The sequence below is a fragment of the Elgaria multicarinata genome, chromosome 7, assembly GCF_023053635.1.
Source record: "Elgaria multicarinata webbii isolate HBS135686 ecotype San Diego chromosome 7, rElgMul1.1.pri, whole genome shotgun sequence".
Lineage (NCBI taxonomy): Eukaryota > Metazoa > Chordata > Lepidosauria > Squamata > Anguidae > Elgaria > Elgaria multicarinata.
This window is the reverse complement of record NC_086177.1, coordinates 87,607,465-87,631,400: the sequence shown is the minus strand read 5'-3', so window position 1 is coordinate 87,631,400 and position 23,936 is coordinate 87,607,465. Positions and strand designations below refer to the sequence as shown.

Below are 23,936 nucleotides of genomic sequence, written 5' to 3'. Positions count from 1 at the left end.
TTTGAGACTAGCCCTGCCTCCCATGACAGCCATTTTGTGTCAATGTGCAGGGTAGTTTCTCAAATCGCCAAACATGCTGACAGGCCCCAAAACGTTGCCTCCCCAATTTACATTCGTTCACTGCCCTCATCTACTACAACATCCTATCTGCTTGCTTCCAATCGATTTGCTCTTGAAGTATTAGGTAGTGCTTACTATTACATAAATAATTGGGTTGGGGGCGGGAGGGGGTGCTTTGAAAAGAATAACATTGTCTTAGGGTTGAGCTAAAACTACCCTCCTGATTTTTCTGTGCTGTGTGCAGGCTGTGAACTGGGGGTGGGGTGGGGCTTTAAGTGGTGCTTTATGGGGAGGACTGAATACAAGGACAAAGTGTTTCCCCAATACATAAAGGAGAGGAAGGAGACACATGCCTGTGGTGCCTAGGAAGTCAGGCAACATTTCCCATCTTCCAGCAGTGCACTGTGTGGGCAGCCAGTGAAACCACAGCAGCTCATTGAGACAGGAAAATCTCCTAGTTACCTCCCATGGAAGCAACGTTTCTTCATTTGCCCTCAGGGCAATGTTACATAGCCACATACCTAGTTTTACAACTCACTACATGATCCCAGATCAGCCAGGATTACACAGTGGGGGATAAGAGAAAATGGCACTGGAGGAATAGTAGAAAGGACAAACACTGTAGCTGTGAACAGCCACCAGGGGTGGGAAGGGGAGAGAAGAGAAGGTAGATTACGGTTTTTATTTGGGAGCATTTCACATTCTCACTTTGCTCCCACAATTTTCACAGGTGGCTACTTTAGCCTCAGCTGATGAAATCTCAGGCACATACTGCAAGAAAATGCGGAGGATCATGTCTGTCATTCCCTCACAGTATTGCCACTAGCATATTGTGATGGCTTCCAGATTGAGCCACGTGCAAATGAAGGGCTAGTGGAAGAACGTGTCCCCACCCTGTCCCTGAAAAGGCTGCAAAGAAGGGAGTGGGGCCCTGCCGGATGGGGTGAGCTGTTGTGCAGGTGGCAGTAGGATCATGGAAATCAGGCAAAGGCACCTTCCTTAAGCAGAGCCCTTCTGTACCATTGACTCTGGTCCAAATAGAGAGCGGCCAAGCTATGGGTCCTTACCAAATAGCATCTTATTTACCAAGCTCTGCCCTGGCCCTCACCTCCTAAACAGCAGTGGTTGCTCTTAATTCTATTGGTTGCTACCAGACCTGCCTCCAGCTGGACTCTGACAGCACCTTATGCCCAAACCTCTTGTTGCTGAAGAAAAGGCTCAAATACATCTCTAGGCTCTTGGTTTCCATTGCGCTCACTCCTTCCTCCTTGCTCCCAGCCTCTCTGACCCTTAAAGCTTTTGGGAGCATTTGACACAAGCATCGTAGTGCTTGCTGTCTGAGCCCTCAATGTTCCCTGGCAGTGGAGAGTCAAGGCTTGTGGTGTTCACTGTTGCCAGGCCAACATCCAAGAAGCAACCCCTATTGACCCACTTGATTTATATCCACATTCTCATCCTTAGTCACCCCCCCCCCCAAAAAAAATCAGCATTATTCATGTTGACATTCCTAGTTCCTAGTTCTTCAAGCAAAAGGAATGCCCCACACCCCAAGTTGAGATGATGTTTTATTCTGGGATATTTTTTTTCTATACCAGGCGTCCTATCCCATGCCTCAGTTGCATTGACATGCATGATTGCTATTAAACTGAGTATCTGCAAATTAACATCTAGGGTACTCTCTTTACTTACCTCTAACCCTTTGTATGCTAGAGCTCGTCTATATAAAGCTTTTATATTGGAGTCATCTGTCTGAAGAACATAATCACAATCTTTTTTGGCTTCTTCATACTGAAACAGCTTCAAGCAACAAAGGGCCCTAATACAGTACAGTAAAAACAGAGTAGTGTAAGAACATATAATTGCACCCATAAAATTCTGGGGTCAATAATGTTTCTGCAAAAAAAGACCCATTTTATGTATGTGAAGAAATGTATATTCTTATAGTGTAAACATTTCAGTGCTACTTGGATTCAGACATACTGATTGGAAAGCAAATGTGGGGATCATCTGCCCAGATGTTTATAGCAAATTATAGGGAGTTTTATATATATATATATATATATATATATATATATATATATATATATATATATATGTATGTGTGTGGACCTACATATAATAACTGTAACATGAGAAGTAGTTTTCACTCACAAACATGAGGAATCTTGGATATACAATTAGTTTTCCTCTAAAATTATTGACAAATGCCTTATAATCTGAATAGTTGCATTTGAAGTGGACGGAGTTTTAGAGATCTCCTCCTCACCTGTTAGTGTAGATGGTCAGTTCCTGGGAATTTAACTTTATGCACTCATTGTACTTCTTCAACGCTTCTTCATAGCTGCCCTTTTTCACAAATTCATTCCCTTTGTTCTTCAGAGTCTTGAACATCTCTTCTGGGGTTTCACCTATTTATAAACACAGATGAAGAGATGCCATTCACTAGCGGCAATGATTCTTGCACTTGTTTGGCAGCTTTCAGAAAGCAAGACTGTAATTCATCAAGTATTCCTTAGAGCAGGAATGGAAAACTGCATTCCTTTGTGGCTAACCTTCCACTTTGTATGCCAGAGGTGGGCTTATGCCACAAAAGCAGATGGATACAAAACAAAAAAGTGGGTGGTGGTCATCAAGGGGCACTCTATTCTTGTTCTCATCCCCTCCCACACACAAAGCACATACTGACACATCCATTCTCGCTCACGCACATTCAGATACACACACACACAGAAATGCCCCTCTCACTGTGCAGCTTTTAGGCCAGGGGTGTGGAGTCAAAAGTTAAAATCATATTTATGCTCATTACAGCCACCTTAACATCATGGTTTTCTCCATAATTTTGTATAGGATACTCTCACTCCTACCCTAGGGGAGTGAGGAATGGTCAAAAGGAGGCAGAGTTTCAGCAAATTATATGAATCTAGCATTTAAATCTATGGATGGAGGGGGAAAGGGGACAATTGAGGCATGGAATGTTGAAGGTGTCAGTTAAAAAAAAGGAAAAAGGAGAGGGGAAAAAGGGGATTAACTGCTTATAGTATCTTGAACGTGAACATTAGGGTCATAGTAATGTTTGCCATAAAGTTAAAAAGCAATGCTCTCCCTGCCTGCCTTCAACTCTACAGCAATAAAGTGTTCAGAGTCAGATCAGTCAGTCCTGATCCTCAGTCCCTTTAGATTAGGTAACACAGCAGGGAAAGACTCTGGGATGGGGATACAATGTAGGTGCCATCTTATAGTATCTATTGTGAGCCAAGATCAGAATTGGGAACATACCTTATTGGTGGTGTATGGCAAATATTTTAAGACTGTGCTGTTAACCTTTTAAAGATAATGGATGAGATCCAAAGAGCCTTGTATGCACACACCCGAGCTGTCCTGTTTTCTACTTTTAACTGCAGCCCTTTGAACTACGCCAAAGGCAACTCCAAAGCCATTATGATTTTCTGGGATCCCAGAAGCTGCAGAGAATGGGAAGCTTGAGATTCTCCCAGCACATGTAAAGACACTCTAGTAAGTGCATGGAAGCTCTATATGCAGCTCTTTGGATACTGACCCAAATCCTCAAATATGATGGATGCTTTTTCAGTAAGTGCTCACCAGTGATTCTATTGACACACTAAAATACATGACACATACTAGGAATCTGTGATTGTTGATCTCCATCCCTGACTGTAGTTTTCTTTTGCTTTGTCTCTGAAGTCAAGCTTCCTCCATCCCACCAGTGTAACTGAGCAGAAACAGGAACAACAGGAATCGGGGACAGCTTCTCCCTCCAAGTTGGGCCATCCTGATCTATTAAAGTTCTTGTTATCCTAAAGAAAAACAAGTGTGTGTTTTTTCCCACAGATTGTAGCCACTTTTTAAAATTGCAGTAAACTGACTAGGTAATTATTCTTGAAGAGGACAATATAAACAATGAGACAATCATATTCTCTTTTTATAGAGTTCTGCATGGTGTAGTTTTGTTCATTATACATACCCATTTACACAGCATTTGTACTGACTATTCAATATGTTAACTCAGATGCATCCAAGCGCAAGTTTAAAGGCAATGCCCAGTATTGACCACTTAGGTAACATATGCAAATCAACCCAGGGATAGTCATACTCCCCTCTTATTTTGTATAGCTGAGAGGATTTTACTAGCTTTCTTTAAGGAACTGAAAAGTGACATCACAGGAAACCAATTCAACAGCCCTCATTTCAATTTAGTTTAATTCTATTTCATACAGTCCAGAAACAAATACTTTGCAAGCTGAAAAGGAATTACCAGCAGGAGGAGGAGGAAGAAGAGAAGGAAGCAGCTGAAATAAGGAGATGGGTTGCCAAGAAGGAAGGAGTAATAAGCAGTGAAGCAAAAAGCATAAATAAGACCTAGAGAGGGGGGAAAAGTCATTGTGTTAAGAATAACAAAATAGAAGCAATCTTAAAGAACAAGCAAGAAACCTGAAGGTATTTGGGGCAATTTTGAAAGCATTTAAATACAAACATATGAAGCGCACAGGAAGTTTATGCCAGTTCAAAAGTTCTGTGTTACCTATTTCACAAGGCAATAAAAGATATCACTTCTCATAACAAATGCTGAGAAAAAACTTTTTCTGTTTATTTAAACATATATTTCCCCCCCCAGCATTAGATTCTAACCAAGTACTTTTCAAAAAATGATGGATATACCATACATTTTTCAAAAAGCAATGGATGTGCATGCCTCTCTAAATATCAAATGGTTTATATATGAAGCCAGACATCCGTTCATGATAGTTAAGACAAAAGAGGACCTTAGTTCTGAGATTCGAGGAAAACGTATTGCCTAGAACAGAGGTGGGCGAAGGTAGAAGACCACAAGGAAATCACTGGCCGGTGGTGGACTATCTCATGCTGGATGTCTTGCAAAGGCACATTTCATTATCTTAATCATAGTTAGGGTTACTTTAACATAGATTAGTTATATTGTAACTGTTAGAGATGCACTACGGTCTTATAAGGTTTAACACAGTTTAGTGAAACATGGAGAAGATAGGTTTTTTAAAAAGGGAGAACATGGAAGCCTCGAATCAGTCCACCCTGGCCTAGAATACAAACTAAATTTCTGTATCGCTTACATTAATACTACAAATTAAGAAGTCAGCAAATGAGAACAAAATGCTTAGATGTGGTATGATTTAGTGTGATGAACACAGGGCATCCTGAACCTTCCACCGTTCAGCTTCATAGGATGACCCCAGATTCTAGTATTACGAGAGAAGGAGAAAAACTTCTCTAACCACTTTGTTCACACCATGCATAATTTTGTACACCTTCGTCATGTCTCCTTTTATTCACTACATTTTTTTAAGCTAACCGCCAATCATTATAACCTTCCCTCATAGGGTTTTGCTCCAGCCTCTTGCTCATCATTCTGGTTGCCCTTTTCTACATCTTTTCCAACTCTACAATATCCTTTTTCAAGTGTACTGACCAGAATGCTACACAGCATTCCAAGTGTAGTCATACCATAGATTTGTATAAGTTCTATATGATATTGGCAGCTTTATTTTCAATTCCTTTTTAATTATGCCCAACTTGAAATTTGCCTTTTTCACAGTAGCCACACACTGAGTCAGCATTTCTATCAAGCTATCCACTACAACCTCAAGGACCCTTTTTTTGTCAGTTGCCACCAGTTCAGATTCCATCAGCATGTACTGAGAGTTGGGAGTTGGGAGTTGTTTTGCCCTGCTGTGCATCACCTTACACAACCTCATTTACCATTTTAATAACCATTCACCCAATTTGGAGAGATCCTTTTGGAGCTCTTCACTATCCCTTTTTGTTTTAGCCACCCTAAACAATGTGGTATCATCAGCAAAATTGGCCAATTCACTACTCATTCTTCAGATCATTTATGAACGAGTTAAAAAGCACTGGCCCCAATACAGATCCTTGTAGATCGTATTGTACAGATCCTGTTGTCTACATCCCTCATTGTAAGAATAGACAGTGTAGTCCTTCAACCAGCTTTCTGTTCTTCAACCAGTTACCCATCAGTAAGCAGTTATCCCATGACTGCTATGTTCACTCAAGAGTCTTGTGAAGGACTTTGGAAGTTGAAGTAAACCATGTCTACTGGATCACCCCTGTCCACATAGACCCTGTTCAGACAACACACTAAGCCACAGTGGTTAAGTATTTTGAACTAAACGTTATAGCTAAGCGTGTTGTGTGAACCATGACTTAGCGTGATGTGTGAACCATTCCTAACTACGGCAGCTACCTAACTATGCTTTAAACACGCTCACTAACCATTTGCTGCAAAAAGGGTTAGCGGATTAACCATGGCGTAGCGTGTTGTCTGAAGAGGCCCATAGAACTGGAAATGGCCATTTAGGCCATCAAATCCAACTCCCCTGCTCAATGGAGGAATCAAGTTTAAAACATCACTGACAAATGGCTTTCCAGTCTCTGCTTGAATACTTCCAACAAAGAAGAGCCCACCAACTCCCTAGGTAGTTGGCTCCATTGTCTGACTGCTCTCACCATTAGGACATTTTTCCTGATGTTAAACCAGTATCTGCCTTCCTGCAAGTCAAGCCCATTATTTTGTGTCCTACAGACTTCAGTAATAGAGAACTACCCTTTACGTCAAGGGTGGGCATCTTGCAGCCCTACAACTCCCATCAGCCCTAGCCAGCATAGCCAAGGTTGTAGCCAAAACAAGTGAAGAGCCACAAGTTGCCCATCCCCTGACCTAGGCAATTACTGGGGACTTACTGCAATACCGTGGATTCCAAGTGGGAGCAGATGTGGCTTTATGCATGAAGGGTCTAGTAAACCTATTACGGAAAGACACTAGGACAGGGGTGGGCAGCATGTGGCCCCTGTAGCCTGTACCACCACCAAAATTCATGGCTGTGGCAAATTTCAGCTGCAAACAACTATAGAAGACTAAAACTACCAGTCAGTTTTTTTCAAACTAAAAACCGTGTTCAGACTGTTCTAAATAGGTCGCCTATCCCTACCCGATTAGGTTGTGATCTGTTCATGATAAAAGAATCAAATCAAAGCTACCCAGAGCACCATCATCCTGTCCAATACAAAACACCAAATCAAGAGTATAACCTGCCAGATTTATGGAAATCAATATTAATTGAAACTAAACCATGGTTGACATACAGCCACAAAATCATGAGCTGCTGCAGAAAGCGGGGTGCTGAGCCTTGATAAATTCCTACAGGATCACCAACCTAGCAGACACCGACACCACCCCTGCCAACTTAAGATAATGAGACTGTTAGGAAGTAAGGTACACCAAAAGATCCACAATTCTTTCAGGCCACATATATATAAGGTTCTTACTAGACAGGGCAGGTGAACAAATAGACCACTGCAACTCTATTTCCCTATCCACCAAACCTAGATTGTGAAAACTTAGCAGGCAAAGCTAGAACAACTTAACATCTCCCAATTTGTTATGCCAGGTTGGCTTGCTCATCCAGGACTAAATCTTATACTTATATAACCTCAACTGACTCAGCTAGATGAAATATTTCCATTTTATCATGTATTCATTGAATGCCAAGGGTGCTAGGAACTGTATAGAACAATAAGGTCCCTGCATTACGTTCTAACAACCTGATCCTATGCAGGATTGGATTGTAAGTAATTACAGTTACTAATCATTTTGAAAGAAAAAAGAGCGAGGATGAATATAGAAAGCAAAGATCAAATTATTTTAGTCCAATAACAGTCTTAAATGTATTGTGGAGGTAAAGAAAAATACATATGATGGGCCTAGCAACCACAGTAGCAGCATAATCACAAACCATAGTTACACTAGCACTGAAGGCCAACTATGCCTGCACAATCCATCCCAAATTGTTCCAGGTTGGTGTGTTACGGTTTTGTATGAATATTATAAATATTTACCTGTTAACACTGTCATTTGCTGCTTGGATCCCACTGTCTATTTGTAATAATGTTTTGTAATCAACATATGCCTGTCGATATCGTTCCATGGACTCATAGGCCATTGCTCGACGTAGAAGAGGTTTAAGAGAATATGGATGAAGTTCTAGTGCACTAAGGGAAAATGACCAAAAGTTATTACAAGTAATACAAGGATAAAGAAAGAAGTAAACATAGAAAAACATGTAGAATATAAACATATATCCCATTTTAATGATGGGCCTATGCTAAAATAAATCAGGGTGGGGGGAGATGAAGGTTTGTACCAGATGGTGTATTAATATTTTATTTATTTATTTATTAGGGCATTTTCTGGAAAGCTTATTAATCAGATGGCCAGGGAACAGACTTAAGCCAAGTGATACTTAGTAGCAGATCAGTAACTCAAAGGATTAATGGTTATTCAGCTTAAAGAAGCACCTACATTTTTATCTTACAATGTTTATTGTAGCTGCAGAACATTAAATATGTATAGGCACATAATGCAATGAGATAACAGGTAGATTATTTTTAGCGTCTTTTTGCAATCTACAAAAACTGCCAAACATCTTACAATGGTATTTGTAGGAAGGGACCAGGAAAGCCTTGCTGCACAAGAGGAGTTTCATTTGACTTTCTTTGGAGCCAACCCATTATTTTTAAGAGAATCACTTTTAATATTCAGTAATTTCTATTAAGCAGGAAGGATATATGAGTTATTTTTAGGACTGGGTGGGATGTGTGCGTGTAGGGTGTGCGTGTAACTTATGGCCCTTCAGAGGTTTTGGCCTACAACTCCACCATCCCTTACCACTTGCCACGCTAGCTAGGCCTGATGGGAGTTGTGGCCTTCCAGGTATTTTGGCCTACATGTTGCCCATCCCTGTTCTAGGGGAATCAGCACAAAGAACTCTAAGCACTTATGTAACGGTATGAGCAATATTCGATAGCTCTGCACGACACGTCAACATTTTACACCAAGAAAAGTGGTATTCTCAAGCCTATATAAATTATGCAAGTTAATACTGTTTGGAAATATTTACCCAGTTTGAGTACTCCCTTCAGCAACAGCTAGTCATAGGGAAGGAGGGGCCAAGTATTACATAAGGCAGCAAAATCCAGGCCCTGACCACTGGAAATCTTACACAGCCAGCTCTCTACTTCAAACTGTTCATTGTCACTGGCCACATCTTTCAAGCCTATCTTCATAGCTTCAACACAGCAGAGGTTCTCAGGAGCTTGAATTATGTGCCGAATACCAATTTATGCGCTTGCAAAATATGAATGCAAAACTGACTCTACTGACTCGCTCTCTCCATACGGCATAAAGAGTATGGCCAGGAAGTAAGAGTTTCCCTTTCAGCAGCCCTACTGCCCCTCTTAGAACAACAATTAGTTGTAGAGATATCAGATAGTGGCCCATTCACAGATGTGTTTTGGCATTAAAATCGAAACACAGTGGGTTGGATCCAGGCTTAGTCATATTTAGAGTAGATCCACTGAAATCAATAGGGTGTGTGTTAGTAATGGTTAACTTGTTCCATTGATTTCAATGGATCAGTTCCAAGCATGACAAAGTCTGGATCCAAACCAGTGACTAGTGGGGGTTATAGATGGCTACTCATATTATCAATTGGCTAATCTCTGAAGTAAATGAAGATTTATCTACATTTGCTCTCTAAAGGGCAGCCCAAACAGGTCAGTCTTACAGAGCTTCTTAAGAAGACTGAACTATCTCTACATTCTGGTCCATGAAAAGTTGGTAACTAATAGATTTCTTTGTAGTTTGTAGATTTCTAAACCAACGAAAGCAGGTCCAACCAAAAAAGACCCTGTCTTACCTATTTTGTATTTCTAATTTTCTGGGACCAAATTTACAAATCATCTTTCTCAGAGAACTCTTTTGACACCTGAATGAATATTTATGTGAAGTCGCCTATTCATTATTAACTATATTCCACATATGACGTTTGTTATGGAAGAATAATTTGATCTGAAAAATGCTTATTAAATCAGGAGGTTTCGATATTAACGTTCTAATTTAATACATTTACCATCGAGTATTTTTTACAGCTATTAAGACAAGACCTGGATAGCTATGGCTCTGCTGCAACGTCTAACTCCTGACGTCTGAGTCATTAGATGTCAATTGAAAACATTTGTAAGAGAAGACATTTTAGAAATATCAGTAACACTTAATGCACCATGTTCCATAAAAGAGAAGGGACTGAAGGCATTAGCTTTCCATACTATACTCCACATTGCACCATACCTACAGGCCAAGGTTGTATGTCTGTTTCTGGAAACTACTGCAACACAATTTGTAATCATGATGCAACTACTTGTACATTTTCTTGATAATATCAAACATAATTCTAGGCACAGATATCAAACAGGAACTTTATTATGCATGAATAATTATATGAACTTGCACATGATTCCGTAATGAGGTTGCTTTAATTTCATATTCAAATCCCACAAACATGTTGTGTATAACTTGGAGAAACATTAACTGTCTTACTCATCCTCCTTCCTCTTCCTTTTCAAGGAAGTGATTCAGAGCCTCTTCTGATGAAATATGTATGCGCATTAGTAGCTGTTACACCTTCCAAACTATCTAAAGTCATAACAACCAGTTCAAATGCTCTCATAGTCACGGGGATTATTGTTACCCTGCTGAAGGTTGTATTTACCTGTTACAGTCCTGAATGCAGTCAACACAGTTTCCTTCTTTTAGGTAACATGCTGCTCGGTTTGAATACAAAATACTTAGATCCTCTGGAGTTTGGATTCCTAAAATTATATATAATCATAGTGAAAGATAATTCCTGAAATCAAATTTTATTAGTATTAAAAAACAACAATCCATTAAGGTCCAAGTTGCACTGCAGTAGTGGAGTTCTGCTGATGAAGCAAAGCTTCAAGGATTTTTTTGTTTATTCAGTATAAATATACTACGACTTTAATATGCAACCATAATACAATTACTATGAAACTGTCATGAAAAAATCTGTTTCACTTTGTTACTGCATATGGATTTTTCCCACACAGTTGCTTATTCATTACAAAGGAATTTCCAGTTTATTAGCTTCTAGAAAAAACAAGCAAACTGGGGAAAGGATACCAAGCATGATTCGTGGATATTTTTTAATTACCATCAGAATAATTTTAGCCGGGGCATAATGATTTATAACTCACCTGAACTGATGACATTTTCAATTGCCTCCGAGTACTTGAGCACGGCCTCTCCAAATTGCCCATTCTTAAATAATTCATTTCCTTCAGATTTCAGTTTTGCTGCAGTAGGAGGGAGCAAAGTAGAACTGCTGGCTCCAGCTGATGAAGATTCTGCATCCTTTGCTTTCACTTCCCTCTTCTCACTATTACTTCTACCATTGCCCAGACAGCCATTTACTTCACCTCCACAATTCTGGACAACTTTGTGTGTCTTTTTTTCAGGCGTGCCTTTTTTGACACTCTCTGAAGGGTCCCTGTGTTTCTGGGCTTCCTTGTATTCCGATTTACTGCCATCGCCTTTGCTGGGGAACTTCTTTTGTGCGTTCCCCATTTCAGTCTTCTCACTTGTGATCTCTCCTCCCACTAGCACAGCAGATTCTACAAGGAAGTTAATCGGCTAGGTTAGAGTTTGCATCATCAGAAGGAACTATTGTAAAAGCACAGGAGGGGTGGACTAAAAAGATGTAGGAGTAAATTCATAAGGCATCCTAGCTTATCGAAATGAACTAAACCCAAGATATCCATGTGCTCCCAGAAGGCACAGCATCAAATCGAAAGTATATATGATTTGCCAGTAGGAATTCAGTACTGTGGTATTAATTCCTCTTTTTAAGGATTGGCAGTACCCTTTTCTGAATGGCACGCAATTCACCTTGGAATTAACCTTTTAAATGCTGGATGCTCAGCTTGGAAAGCTGCCCTGATTAGCACACTACACAGCAATCACAGCTATGTTTAAAGCCACAATTTCAATTTACCTCTATAGAAATACAGAAAAGGTATAAAAAGTTATTTTGAGCCATGTAATATATTGTAAAATAAACACATACTGTTCCAAGTCCAATGAGAAAGATACTATGGATATTTATTTTTAAAAGCTTGCCGTTCAGATCCAGATAGACTAAGAATAGAGAGCAGTAAAGAAAAGGATAGTAAACTATGTCTTATGAACAAACAATCCATAGAAAAAGAGAATAGGATTGCTCCAAATCAGCTTTCCCCAACCTGGTGCCCTCCAGATGTTTTCGATTTCAAGCATTATAATGAGAATAAACCTTTAAAGATTGTTAAAGGATAAAGTGTCACCTTCAGAAATAATAATTTTGTACATATCCAATTAAGTATGCAGTTTTGAACAGAAATGCCGTTTTGGTTTTACTTTTAAACCAAAACATAGGGTCACATTTTTATGAGAATTTCCCACTTAGAGGTTGCCATATAGTAAAATTAGTTGTTTGAATTCCCAAGGTCAAAAAGCTGTTTGGGCTTTATTGTGAAAGCTTTTAAAAGGGAAATTTGGGGGTGGGGGAATATTGTGCAGTATTACAGATTAAATGTATGTATTTATCAGCTTTTCTCGAATTTAAGACCACATGCATTGCATGCAGAAGGGCCCAAGTTTAATCCCAGGCATCACCAGATAGGGCTGGAAAGACTCCTATCCAAAACTATGGAAAGCCACTACCAGTCTGTGAAAATACTGAGCTAGATGATCTGTCTGATTCAGTATAAGATATATCCCTATGTTCCAACAACAATTTTACAGTCAGCTCCATGATCTTCTAATGGAAACAATTAAAACATTAATGTTACTTTTATTTCCACTGCCATTTTCATTTCCTTCTTGTTCTTCATCACCATCTGAGCCTTCTATATCTTGAATAAGTATTCTTTTCCCTCTGGTCTGAGACTGAGATATAGATTCTGACTCTTTCAGATTCTTCTCAATATCTGACAGATTTTTCTGTAGTAGAATAGCAATATTAAAAAATTAAAATTAAAATGTACAAAATCTTCTACCAGAGTAAGCTACTTTCAACTGTTTAAACCTTAATATTGGGTTGGATCCAGAATTACATCATGCTTACTGTAGACTTATTGAAATCAAGGGGATTTAATGATGACTAAATTACTCATAGAATCAGAATAGTAGAGTTGGAAGGGGCCTATAAGGCCATCGAGTCCAGCCCCCTACTCTAAACATGATTTTATGTTAGTAGTATGCAAATCTTGGAACTGAACATGACCAAAAGAGGGGGGAAAACAACCTGGAGAAACTAATGTGAAATCATAATCAAAGTACATATTACTGTATAGAAACTTCTATAAAAACAAGCCAATCAAAATAGTAGTAGTTACCTGATCAAGGTAGATTGAAATGCAATTCAATGTAAGTAAGAGCAAAATGCTACACATTAGGACAAAAAGCCAGCTTCATTATACACTGATTGGTCTAAACTATGTATAACCATACAGAACACAAGCATCTGGATCAAAAGGATATTGCATAAATCAATGTTGCACTTTCATTTAGAACACTGTGTGTACATTTTGCTTGCCCCATCTCAAAAACATTGTCACAGAACTGGAGAACATACAGTAGGAGACCCATAAAATGCACAAAGGGATGGTACATCTTTTCCTGTGAACAAAGGCTTAGAACAGGGATGGGGAATGTGTGGCCTTCCAGATGCTGTCAAACCACAACTTCCTGTTGGGTTATTGTGCCAGAACTTTTCTCCTTCTGGAACTCTGTTTGTGCTCAGAAACAAACACACATCACACAGGTCTTACACAGCAGAGCTGGTTTATTTCCTTCAGGCTTCTGTGCAGTTCAATTCAGATCAGTTCAGATCAGCACACTGAGGCATGCACAGAGAGCAGTGATCATAGAGCAGTGATCAGTAAGCAGTGATCAGTTCCATTTTACACAAGTGAGAAACTATATACACATCTTACACAATTCTTATCTACATTACATACAGCTGTGATGAGGCTAACTTAGAATCTTGGCAAGGTTCCCAGAACAGCCTCTATCTCAAGGTAATTGCCCACAGATAGACTTTCTCTGTTTAACCCTGAGATAGCCATACACACACAATTTTAATGACTAAGCAAGTATTTCTTTTCATATACTTAACAGTCCTCCTCTTGCGCATGTTGTTTAAATTGTGTTACAATCTGAGACCCAGCTTTAAAAGCATCTCTTTGTGTTTTACCATTGATACTGGCTTTGTGAATAAATCAGCCAACATCATTTCAGATGGACAATATTCAAGCTTAATCCAGCCCTTCTGAATTATATCTTTCACATGAGAATAACGAACATCCACATGTTTAGTTCTTGGCTTACACTTTTCAGATGTAGCCATACTAATACATGCCTGATTATCCTCAAATATGGTTACTGGTGTCTCAATTTCCAACCTTAGATCAGCAAATAATTGTTTATACCACTCAATCTCATTACAAGCCAGAGATAAACTGATATATTCTGCTTCTGCACTAGAGGTTGCTACACAATTTTGTTTTCTTGTATACCAATCAATCAAAGATTGATTGTAAAAGAATGCTGCTCCACTGGTAGACTTTCTATCAATTGCGTTAGCCCAGTCAGCATCTGCATAAACACAGAAATTTCCATCTTTGTGTGTAGATATTTCCAATTTGTGATTGATTGTGCCTTTTAGATATCTCAATACACGTTTTACAGCTGTCCAATCAGTTACAGAAGGTTTTGTCATTTTTCTGCTTAAAAGATTTACAGCAAATGTAATATCTGGTCTACTTAGGTTTGCTAGATAAAGTAAACTTCCAATCACACTCTGATATTTCTGTATGTCTTCCATTTCAGTACTGTCTGTCTGATTTTGAAAATCAGTGACCATAGGAGTGGCAACAATTTTACAATTCTCCATGCTGTGTTCTTCCAGCAATTTTTTAATTTTGCCACTTTGTTCAATCAGAAATGACCCTGTGTTAGAATCTTTTGAAATTTGCATTCCCAAATAACTTTTCACTGAACCAAGGTCTTTTAACTCAAAATGTCTTTGCAGCTGGTTTACAAATGTGTTTTTCTGTTCTTCTTCATTAAAAACCAGTAACAAATCATCTACATAAATCAGCAAATACACTACATTTGAACCATCCTGTTTTGTGTACAAACAATGATCAGCTTTGCTTTGTTTAAAACCCATTTTGATCAATACATTGTCCAGTTTCTTATTCCAACACCTTGCTGCTTGCCTCAAACCATATATGGATTTTTTCAATTTACAAACTAACCCTGGATTTTTAACAAAACCTTTTGGTTGAGTCATGTAAATTTCCTCTGTTAAATCTCCATATAAGAAAGCTGTTTTGATGTCAAAATGAAATACATTCAATTGTTTTTCTGCTGCAATTTTTAACAAAAGTTTTACACTTGAGTATTTTGTTGTAGGTGCATAAACTTCTTCAAAATCTATTAGATATTTTTGAGCAAATCCTCTTGCTACCAATCTTGCTCTGTAACGTTCCACCTGTCCTTTCTCATTTTGTTTTACTTTGAATACCCATTTACAGGTAATGGCTTTACGACCTTCAGGTAAAGGTACTAGCTCCCACGTTTCATTTTTTTCCATTGCTCTGATTTCCTCTGACATTGCTTCATGCCAGCCCTGAGCTTCTGTAGGTTCCATTTCCTGAATTTCCTCAAATGAAGTAGGTTCATAGGCTATTAGTAAAGCTCTATGAGAAACCTGTTTGCTTTGGTATTCATCTGAATAACGAATTGGAGCTTTGCGTTCCCTTTCTGATCGTCTTGGCATAGTTACAGGCATAGTTTCCTCCTCCACAGTTTCTTCCCCCTCCCTCTCTTGCTGAGATTGTTTAGGAATTTCTTCTGTTTCTACAGCTTTCTGTTCTACAGGCAAACTTACATACTGTTTTGTTTCCTGCATTTGTTCATGAAAAACTACATCTCTGCTCACAATTACACTTTTGTGATATGGAGACCACAAACGATAGCCTTTTGTTTGTGTATCATATCCCAACAGTTTACATTCCAAACCTCTTTGAGCTAGCTTTCCTGGTCTGTTTTCTTTCTGAATATGAGCAAAACATTTACTTCCAAAAACCCTTATATGTGACACTCTAGGTTTTCTTTTGTAAAACATTTCATATGGAGTTTTTTCATGTACAGAGTGGTAAAGCCTGTTTAACAAATAATTTGAGGTGGACAAAGCTTCTGCCCAGAACAGATTAGACAATCCTGACTCTTTCAATAGAGCTCTTAACATGTTCTGCAAGGTTCTGTTTTTCCTTTCTGCAACTCCATTTTGAAATGGTGAATATGGAGCAGTAAGGTCATGTTGTATACCCTCATCACTGAGGAATTTTTTTAATTGGTTGCTAAGAAATTCACCTCCCCGGTCCGTTCTTAGATTAGCTATAGGTTCTTTAAATCTATTTTTACTCCACTTAACAAAGGCTTTAAACTTTCCAAAAGTTTCACTCTTCTGTTTTAACACATACACAAATCCAAATCTACTGTAATCATCAACAATAGACAAGAAAAATCTGTTTCCTCCTTGACTTGTCTCAAAAGGACCTGCAAGATCTGCATGTATTAATTCAAAAATTCTTTTTGTTGTTCTCTCACTATGTTTTGGAATGTTTGACTTATGACACTTGGTTTCACTGCATACATTACATTCTACATAGTTAGAACATGGTTTGATTTTCACCCCTTCACACAATTCTGGAATCTTAGAAATTGTTTTATAGTTAGCATGACCAAACCTTTTATGAGTTAAATGGATACACTCTTGGTGTGGTTTGCAATTGGCTATTGTTTTTGTTGTGACTTTGCTGGCTACAACTTCATTTTCTGTACAAGTATTAATTACATACAAAGATTCTTTCATTATTCCCTGCACACACACCTTGTTTCCCTGTTTTATAGTACAATTTTCTTCAGTAAAACAAACCTCATACCCCATTTCTGTTAACTGAAACACACTTAGAAGGTTTGTTTCTAATTCTGGTACATATAAAACACTTTGTAGTTCAACTCCCAGACAATCAAAATATACATTACCCACACCACAAATCTGGATTTTTGTTCCATTTGCAAGGGTAACACACTTTTGCTCTGAAGTAGAAGTTTCCAAGGTTACAAATGAAAGTTTGTCTTTTGCCATACTTATTGAAGCCCCAGAGTCCAAAAACCAAGGATTCATTGTCTCTTTGACTCTTGCTAGAAGACACTTCTTTGTTGATTCAGCTTCATTCATGTTGTTTTCTTCTCTCCACTTTGCTGTCGACTGCTTTTTCTTCTTCTTGTTGCAATCCCGCCGTAAATGTTCTGTGGAACCACAATTAAAGCATTTCCTTGCCTTTAATGCAGCCACCACATCAGAAGATTTATGGCTTTGTTGAAATTCAGCCACAGGATGTTTAAGGCTCTGTTGTTTTGAAGCTTGTCTTCTTTCATAGGTTTCCAGTAGTTTTCCAGCTACATACTCGAGGGTTAAATTTTTCTCCTCTTGACTTTCCATCATGGTGACAATCGCGTCGTACGATGAATCAAGACTTGACAAAATCACATAGACTTGGTGTATAGTTGTAAACTCCATCCCTCGTGCCCTGAGTTGATTGAAGATTTCTCTCATGCTTTTCAAATGGTTTGACATAGACTCCCCTGGTTTCAGCTTCATTCCATACAGTTTCCGGGTTAGAATTACTTTACTGCCCGCTGTTTCTCTTTGATATACAGCTTGTAGCGCATTCCAGCACTCTTTTGATGTATTCAAAAACTGAATGAAGGAAATTTGAGAGTCTTCCACAGCTAATGCAATAACTGCCATTGCTTTTGCATCGTCCTTAAACCATTTAGCATTCTGTGGATCTGCTCTATCTGGTGGATCCTCTGTGACTACATACCACAGTTCAGCCTGAATCAGATACATTTGCATTTTGTAAGACCATAATGCATAGTTAGAGTCATTCAGCTTTTCTAACAATTGATGCAAAACAGACATATTAGCTCCTGCCATTTCCTCTGCTTTAGGAATTGGTATCTCACCGTCCTCCTGCTCAGAGTCCTCCTCAGAGTCAGCCGACTGAGATTTTTCCTCACTTTGCAGCACTGGCTTTAGCTTGATGTCTTCCTTCATCAACAGTTTTCTGTTTTAGCAGACTCCTGGTTCTGGTTCTGATACTGCACCGTTCCCATCAAGTTCTGGTTCTTCTGCCTGGGTTAGGCTGGCGTAGGCTGGTCTAGGCTGGACTGGACTGGACTGGACTGGGCCCATAACCTTTGTTGGGTTATTGTGCCAGAACTTTTCTCCTTCTGGAACTCTGTTTGTGCTCAGAAACAAACACACATCACACAGGTCTTACACAGCAGAGCTGGTTTATTTCCTTCAGGCTTCTGTGCAGTTCAATTCAGATCAGTTCAGATCAGCACACTGAGGCATGCACAGAGAGCAGTGATCATAGAGCAGTGATCAGTAAGCAGTGATCAGTTCCATTTTACACAAGTGAGAAACTATATACACATCTTACACAATTCTTATCTACATTACATACAGCTGTGATGAGGCTAACTTAGAATCTTGGCAAGGTTCCCAGAACAGCCTCTATCTCAAGGTAATTGCCCACAGATAGACTTTCTCTGTTTAACCCTGAGATAGCCATACACACACAATTTTAATGACTAAGCAAGTATTTCTTTTCATATACTTAACACTTCCATCATTCCTCACCACTGGCTATGCTGACTGGGACTAGTGAGAGTCACAGTCCAACAACTTCCACACATTGCCCATCCTTGGCTTAGAACGTGGGGCATTTTCAATTGTGGAGATGCTACATTAACAGGAGGGGGTGCAGCTGGTTTGGTTCTACTTGGGGGAAGGGGGGAAGGAATGATGTCAGGGGAGGGTTTTTCTGTTTTGAGAGGAAAGAGGATTTGGAGTTTGGCAAAGCACCATCTTAGCTTTGAGGGAGGATTTAGAGGGGTAGTGAGGCAGGCTTAGGCTAATTATGAATCACCTACGTAAATAATAATATCTATATCACTGAAACAACATCTTGTAAATAATACACTTTTATTTTGTATTACTAAGTTAAATCCATGTGCCAGTCTGGTCTTTGTTTACGCTACCGCATAGTAGCACTTAGTAGCCAGCACCTACTTCCCCAAACTAGAAATTATAGTAACAGTGATTAAGTCAACCCACTTGGCATTGATTTTGGCAGGGTTGAAGGTTAGCTAAGTTAGTGTGTACAGCTGATTTGGCAGTGACATCCCACTCCTTGGGCTTATTATCCCAGGTGTGAAGGGATAATAGGGAAAACCCTAAGTAAAGGAGGGGTGGACATCACAACTTCCTTTATGAAACAAGTCTTAATACTGAAACAAATCTTAGAGAAGGCTTAACATCATCCACTCTTTAAAAAAAATTAAGCATCCAGTCTGAGGAAGAATTCTGTGCAACTCAAATGTTTTCAAGCCTGTCCCCACTGTGAATATGTCTTGCACCCAATAAAGGTATTGTTATTATTATCCCTGTGAATCTTGTGCTAATAAATGAACGTGCCATTTTTTTGTGATGTATAGTCTATCATGTATTTGTTCTCAGACAAGATTCACTGATAATATAATGTATATAGTCCAAACCAATCCCACCGTTTAGGATTGCAGCATTTCATTAACCATTGACATGCATATAATTCTACATGCATATAATTTCCATGCAGAAAATTGCATGTGTCATGCAGGAACATGACCCCTGAGACAAAAACACTTATGTTTCGGGGAATATACATAGGGCAGAAAAGCATGACTGTCAGCAGGCCTCTATGGTATGTACTTACGTGTGCATTTAGGACTTTTGAAACTGTACAAAATCCAAGTGCAACTAAATGACAAGAGCAATGCTATGTACCTGGATAGGGAGGGAGATATGCCATGGAGCCACCACCACATCCTGCATCCTTCTGGATCACAATAGCTAGGACGGAAGGTGGGGTGGGAGCTTTGTCACCCTTCCTGTTCTGGTGGTTTGTCTATTTTCTTATTTTCCATCCCACTGAAGCTCAATACTGCTGTAGGTTTGGGGCCTGTTCCAGGGGTGCGCTGGTGGATTTGGATCCAATGGATCCACAACCATCCCTGACATGCCTCCAAAACACCCCTATTTTGGAGTCTACTGCAGGGGTAACTTCACCAGCAGTAGATCTATACCCATGATGCTTTCTGTAAGTATATTGGAGGCCTCCTTTGTACCTAGTCTGGAAACTTCAACTAGTTCAAAATACACCTAGGGGTGACCATATTACACCAACTTTAAAACCACTACACTGCCTGCTAATTAGTTTCCAGGCGAAGTATAAAGTGTTGGTTATTACCTTTAAAACCCTACATGGTTTGGATCCAAGTCACTTGCGGGATCGCCTTCTCCCATACAATCTGCCCTGCACACTCAGGTCCTCGGGGAAGAATTTACTCTAGTCAGCCAAAACTAGGCTGCCAACTGTAACCAAAAGACCTTTTCGTCTGCCACACCCAGACTGTGGAATGGCCTGCTGGAGGAGATTCGTTGGCTTAATACTGTCTCTGAGTTTAAGATAGCCATAAAGCCTAGTCTCTTCCGGCAGGCCTACCCAGATGAATTTTAAACCGAAGAATTTTAAAATGTTGTGATGGTTTTATATGCTCTTTTAACCAGTTTTATGTATTGTATTGCTGTATTTAATGTTGTTCTCCAGCTTGATCCAGAGGGAGATGCAGGTAAGAAATAAAATTATTATTATTATTATTATTATTATTATTATTATTATTATTTCCATCCCTGCAGGCTCAGGCAGCCTTTGATGAGAGATAAGATTGCTCTTAGTCTGACTCCAACCCACTATATATACACACACACACACACACACACACGATATCCACCATATATGGATCAGTCACAATTCCCCATACTCCCACTAAAGTCAATTGCACTAAACTCATTTATTATTTGGCCTCAGCAGTGGCTGATGTCCACTGTGGCTTGGGGAGCAGGAGATGGGCCACAGGCAGAGGGGAGCTGTCTTTTGAATTCTCAGAAGCCAGCAACACATAGGGGACTGAAGCACATGAACTTTAAGATCATGATTGCAAAGCAGAGGGGAATTCACAGACAAAAGCACCCACATACCCACACATGGATTTTAAAAATAAACCAAATATTTTTCCTGCATCCCAGACCCACACATGAATTTTTAAAAACACAAACACATGAGACAGCCAGAGATGTTTTTAACGCACACACCCTTCCCAACAAGTGAGAAATCATGCTTTTCATTAAAACCAGCCTGAGAATTACAAGAAAAATATATGCAGCAGACATTAGCAGGGGACCCCTTAAGAATGTAGAATAGTGCTGTGGCCCTCCTGGCTCCTCTCGGATGAAAGCAAAACAGTGCCATATTCAGCACACGTGCACACGACACACTCTACTGAGCTGAGTTGCCAACATTCCTAGATTGTGAGAGTGGGTCAAGCCTCTCTTCTCCTCTTACAATGAACAAACAAGTGGCATATAAAAATTAAAAAAAGATTATTGCAAACAATTTCTTTGCAATGAACGACCAGTCAGAGCTGCTGCTACACACATGGCAGCACTGGGTTTGGGCTGACTCTCTCTAAATGATGAGTCTCTTCTGAGTCCTGGCCATATGATGCGGTGGCTTGCTATCCTTCAAGGATGCCAATAATAGCCCGAGAAAGGATGAGGGTGGCTCAGGATGAGGGTGGCTCAGTCTTCCTCATTAGCTCTGGCTTGCAGGAGCCAATGAGCCTTCACGGTGGCCACATCACAACAGCAGCTTTTGGGGGATCGTCCCCCCTGTTCCCCTTGCCCCAAAAAGCTTTGCCAATGACTTTTCCATGGAGGCAATGTTCTGTGTATGTGTGATTATTACGCATGCGCGATTGGCCCAGACAGGCTGCTGCTGGGGTTAGAAGAGTTGGCACACTGCAAAGTAGAGACACCAGACAGACATTGTATGTCATTACAACATCATGTTGCTGTGGAGGGGAGGATGCAGAGCCCCCCCCCAAACACACACACACACGAGTGAGCTAGAAGCTATTTCTAAAGAACAGCAAAGAGTCTTGTATCTTGTTAGAGATTAACTAATATATTATGCCATTCAATTTTGTAGGCAATTAATGGAATCTACCTGCTTTCAAGTAAGACGGAATTCCAGGATGAAATTTACAAGCTACTAAGGCAAAGGGAAAAGCAGACACACCTTCAGTATCACTGTAAAACCCATGTATGAGGGACTTTGTGCCCACATGCCACGCATACACTAAAGGAGCCAATGAACTCACAATGACAGGGGGAGACTCCCAGCACACACACAAAGACATGTTGCTTCCCTGTAATTGTAGTTCAAGTGGTCATCTGTGCATTCACACATATGGGCTCTGTGCCTCCAAAGAAAACAAACACACACAAAAACAGGTATAGAAGAAGATAGAAATATTAAAGGGGAAAACCAAAAATAAATCCTAGAATCATAGAATAGCAGAGTTGGAAGGGGCCTACAAGGCCATCGAGTCCAACCCCCTGCTCAATGCAGGAATACACCCTAAAGCATCCCTGACAGATGGTTGTCCAGCTGCCTCTTGAAAGCCTCTAGTGTGGGAGAGCCATGACCTCCCTAGGTAACTGATTTCATTGTCGCACTGCTCTAACAGTTAGGAAGTTTTTCCTGATGTCCAGCTGGAATCTGGCTTCCTTTAACTTGAGCCCGTTATTCCATGCCCTGCACTCTGGGAGGATCGAGAAGAGATCCTGGCCCTCCTCTGTGTGACAACCTTTTAAGTATTTGAAGAGTGCTATCATGTCTCCCCTCAATCTTCTCTTCTCCAGGCTAAACATGCCCAGTTCTTTCAGTCTCTCTTCAGCATGTTCTAATTTTCTCTCAGGAAGAAGTGAATAAGAGATAAGATTTCCCATGAGGCTGAGGCCGCTACAGCAGAGGTTGAAAGAGAACCGAGGGAATAGGTGGGAACCCACTTGGGACATGTACAAAAGGATTTCAGGGCAGTATACATAAGAACCTAAAAAGAATACATACGAACAATCTAAACATAAAAAATCAAGATGCGCACAATAATTTCAACCAGCTAAAAAGATACAAACTTAAACATATCTATTAAAATTTGGTTTAAAATACCTGTGAAAATAAAAATCTTTTCACCAGGTCCCAGAAAGTGTACAGTGTTGGGGCCAGGCATATCTACAATGCAAAAAGATACCAGAGCACACCCATGTGCAAAATAAAACCAGAGCACACCCACTCAGCAGAACTCTTTCAGCTGGGTGAGCAGAAAGAGAAAAGGCCATTAAAGTATCAAGTCCCCTGCCCACCCACCTCAGAATCCAATTGAAACAACATACTATGGTGAGAGAAAGGGATCCTTAAGTATCGTGGCCTAGAAATAGAGACACAACACAGATGACAAAATCAAAGCCTTTATCAAAAAGCATCCAAGATGGAGTGGACCATGACAGATACATGTGTGGGGTTGCCAAGCAATCATCCAAGCAAGGCTCCTGTGCCTTGTACACTAGCTTGACAGAAAACAGGGTAGGAGCTGCAGTATCCCTCATGGAACCAGGTTCCTAGTGGGAATACACTCCTCTGTTGAAAAAGTGTCTGTCACAGAGTGTGCAAGGGTAGAGGAACCTGCCTGGAGCAAATCAATTGTCATTTCCATGGAGGAACAGTCTGGAGCATCCTGATCACTGCTGCTGCTGCTGCTCCTGGGATGGGCCTTCCTCTTGGTCTGCACAGAACAGGGTGTAGGATGAACTCTGCATCTGTGGGACGGAGGGCAAAGACAACAAAGACAGAAAGCAATGAGTAATAATCAGCAGCTGGAGCAT

At 40.0% G+C, this 23,936-nt stretch overlaps 1 protein-coding gene across 1 annotated transcript in view; it reads right to left on the bottom strand.

Annotated features, from left to right (window-relative positions):
* The window catches only part of SPAG1 (sperm associated antigen 1), a 44,112-nt gene that overhangs the window by 5,582 nt on the left and 14,594 nt on the right, over positions 1-23,936 (bottom strand). Inside the window, exons 9-15 of the mRNA XM_063131001.1 lie at positions 12,817-12,967; positions 11,185-11,601; positions 10,680-10,779; positions 7,969-8,121; positions 3,700-3,875; positions 2,327-2,468; positions 1,750-1,876 (exon numbers count right to left, since the gene is read on the bottom strand). Of these exons, the coding sequence (XP_062987071.1) occupies positions 1,750-1,876; positions 2,327-2,468; positions 3,700-3,875; positions 7,969-8,121; positions 10,680-10,779; positions 11,185-11,601; positions 12,817-12,967 (1,266 nt within the window). The remainder of the gene's footprint in view (positions 1-1,749; positions 1,877-2,326; positions 2,469-3,699; positions 3,876-7,968; positions 8,122-10,679; positions 10,780-11,184; positions 11,602-12,816; positions 12,968-23,936) is intronic.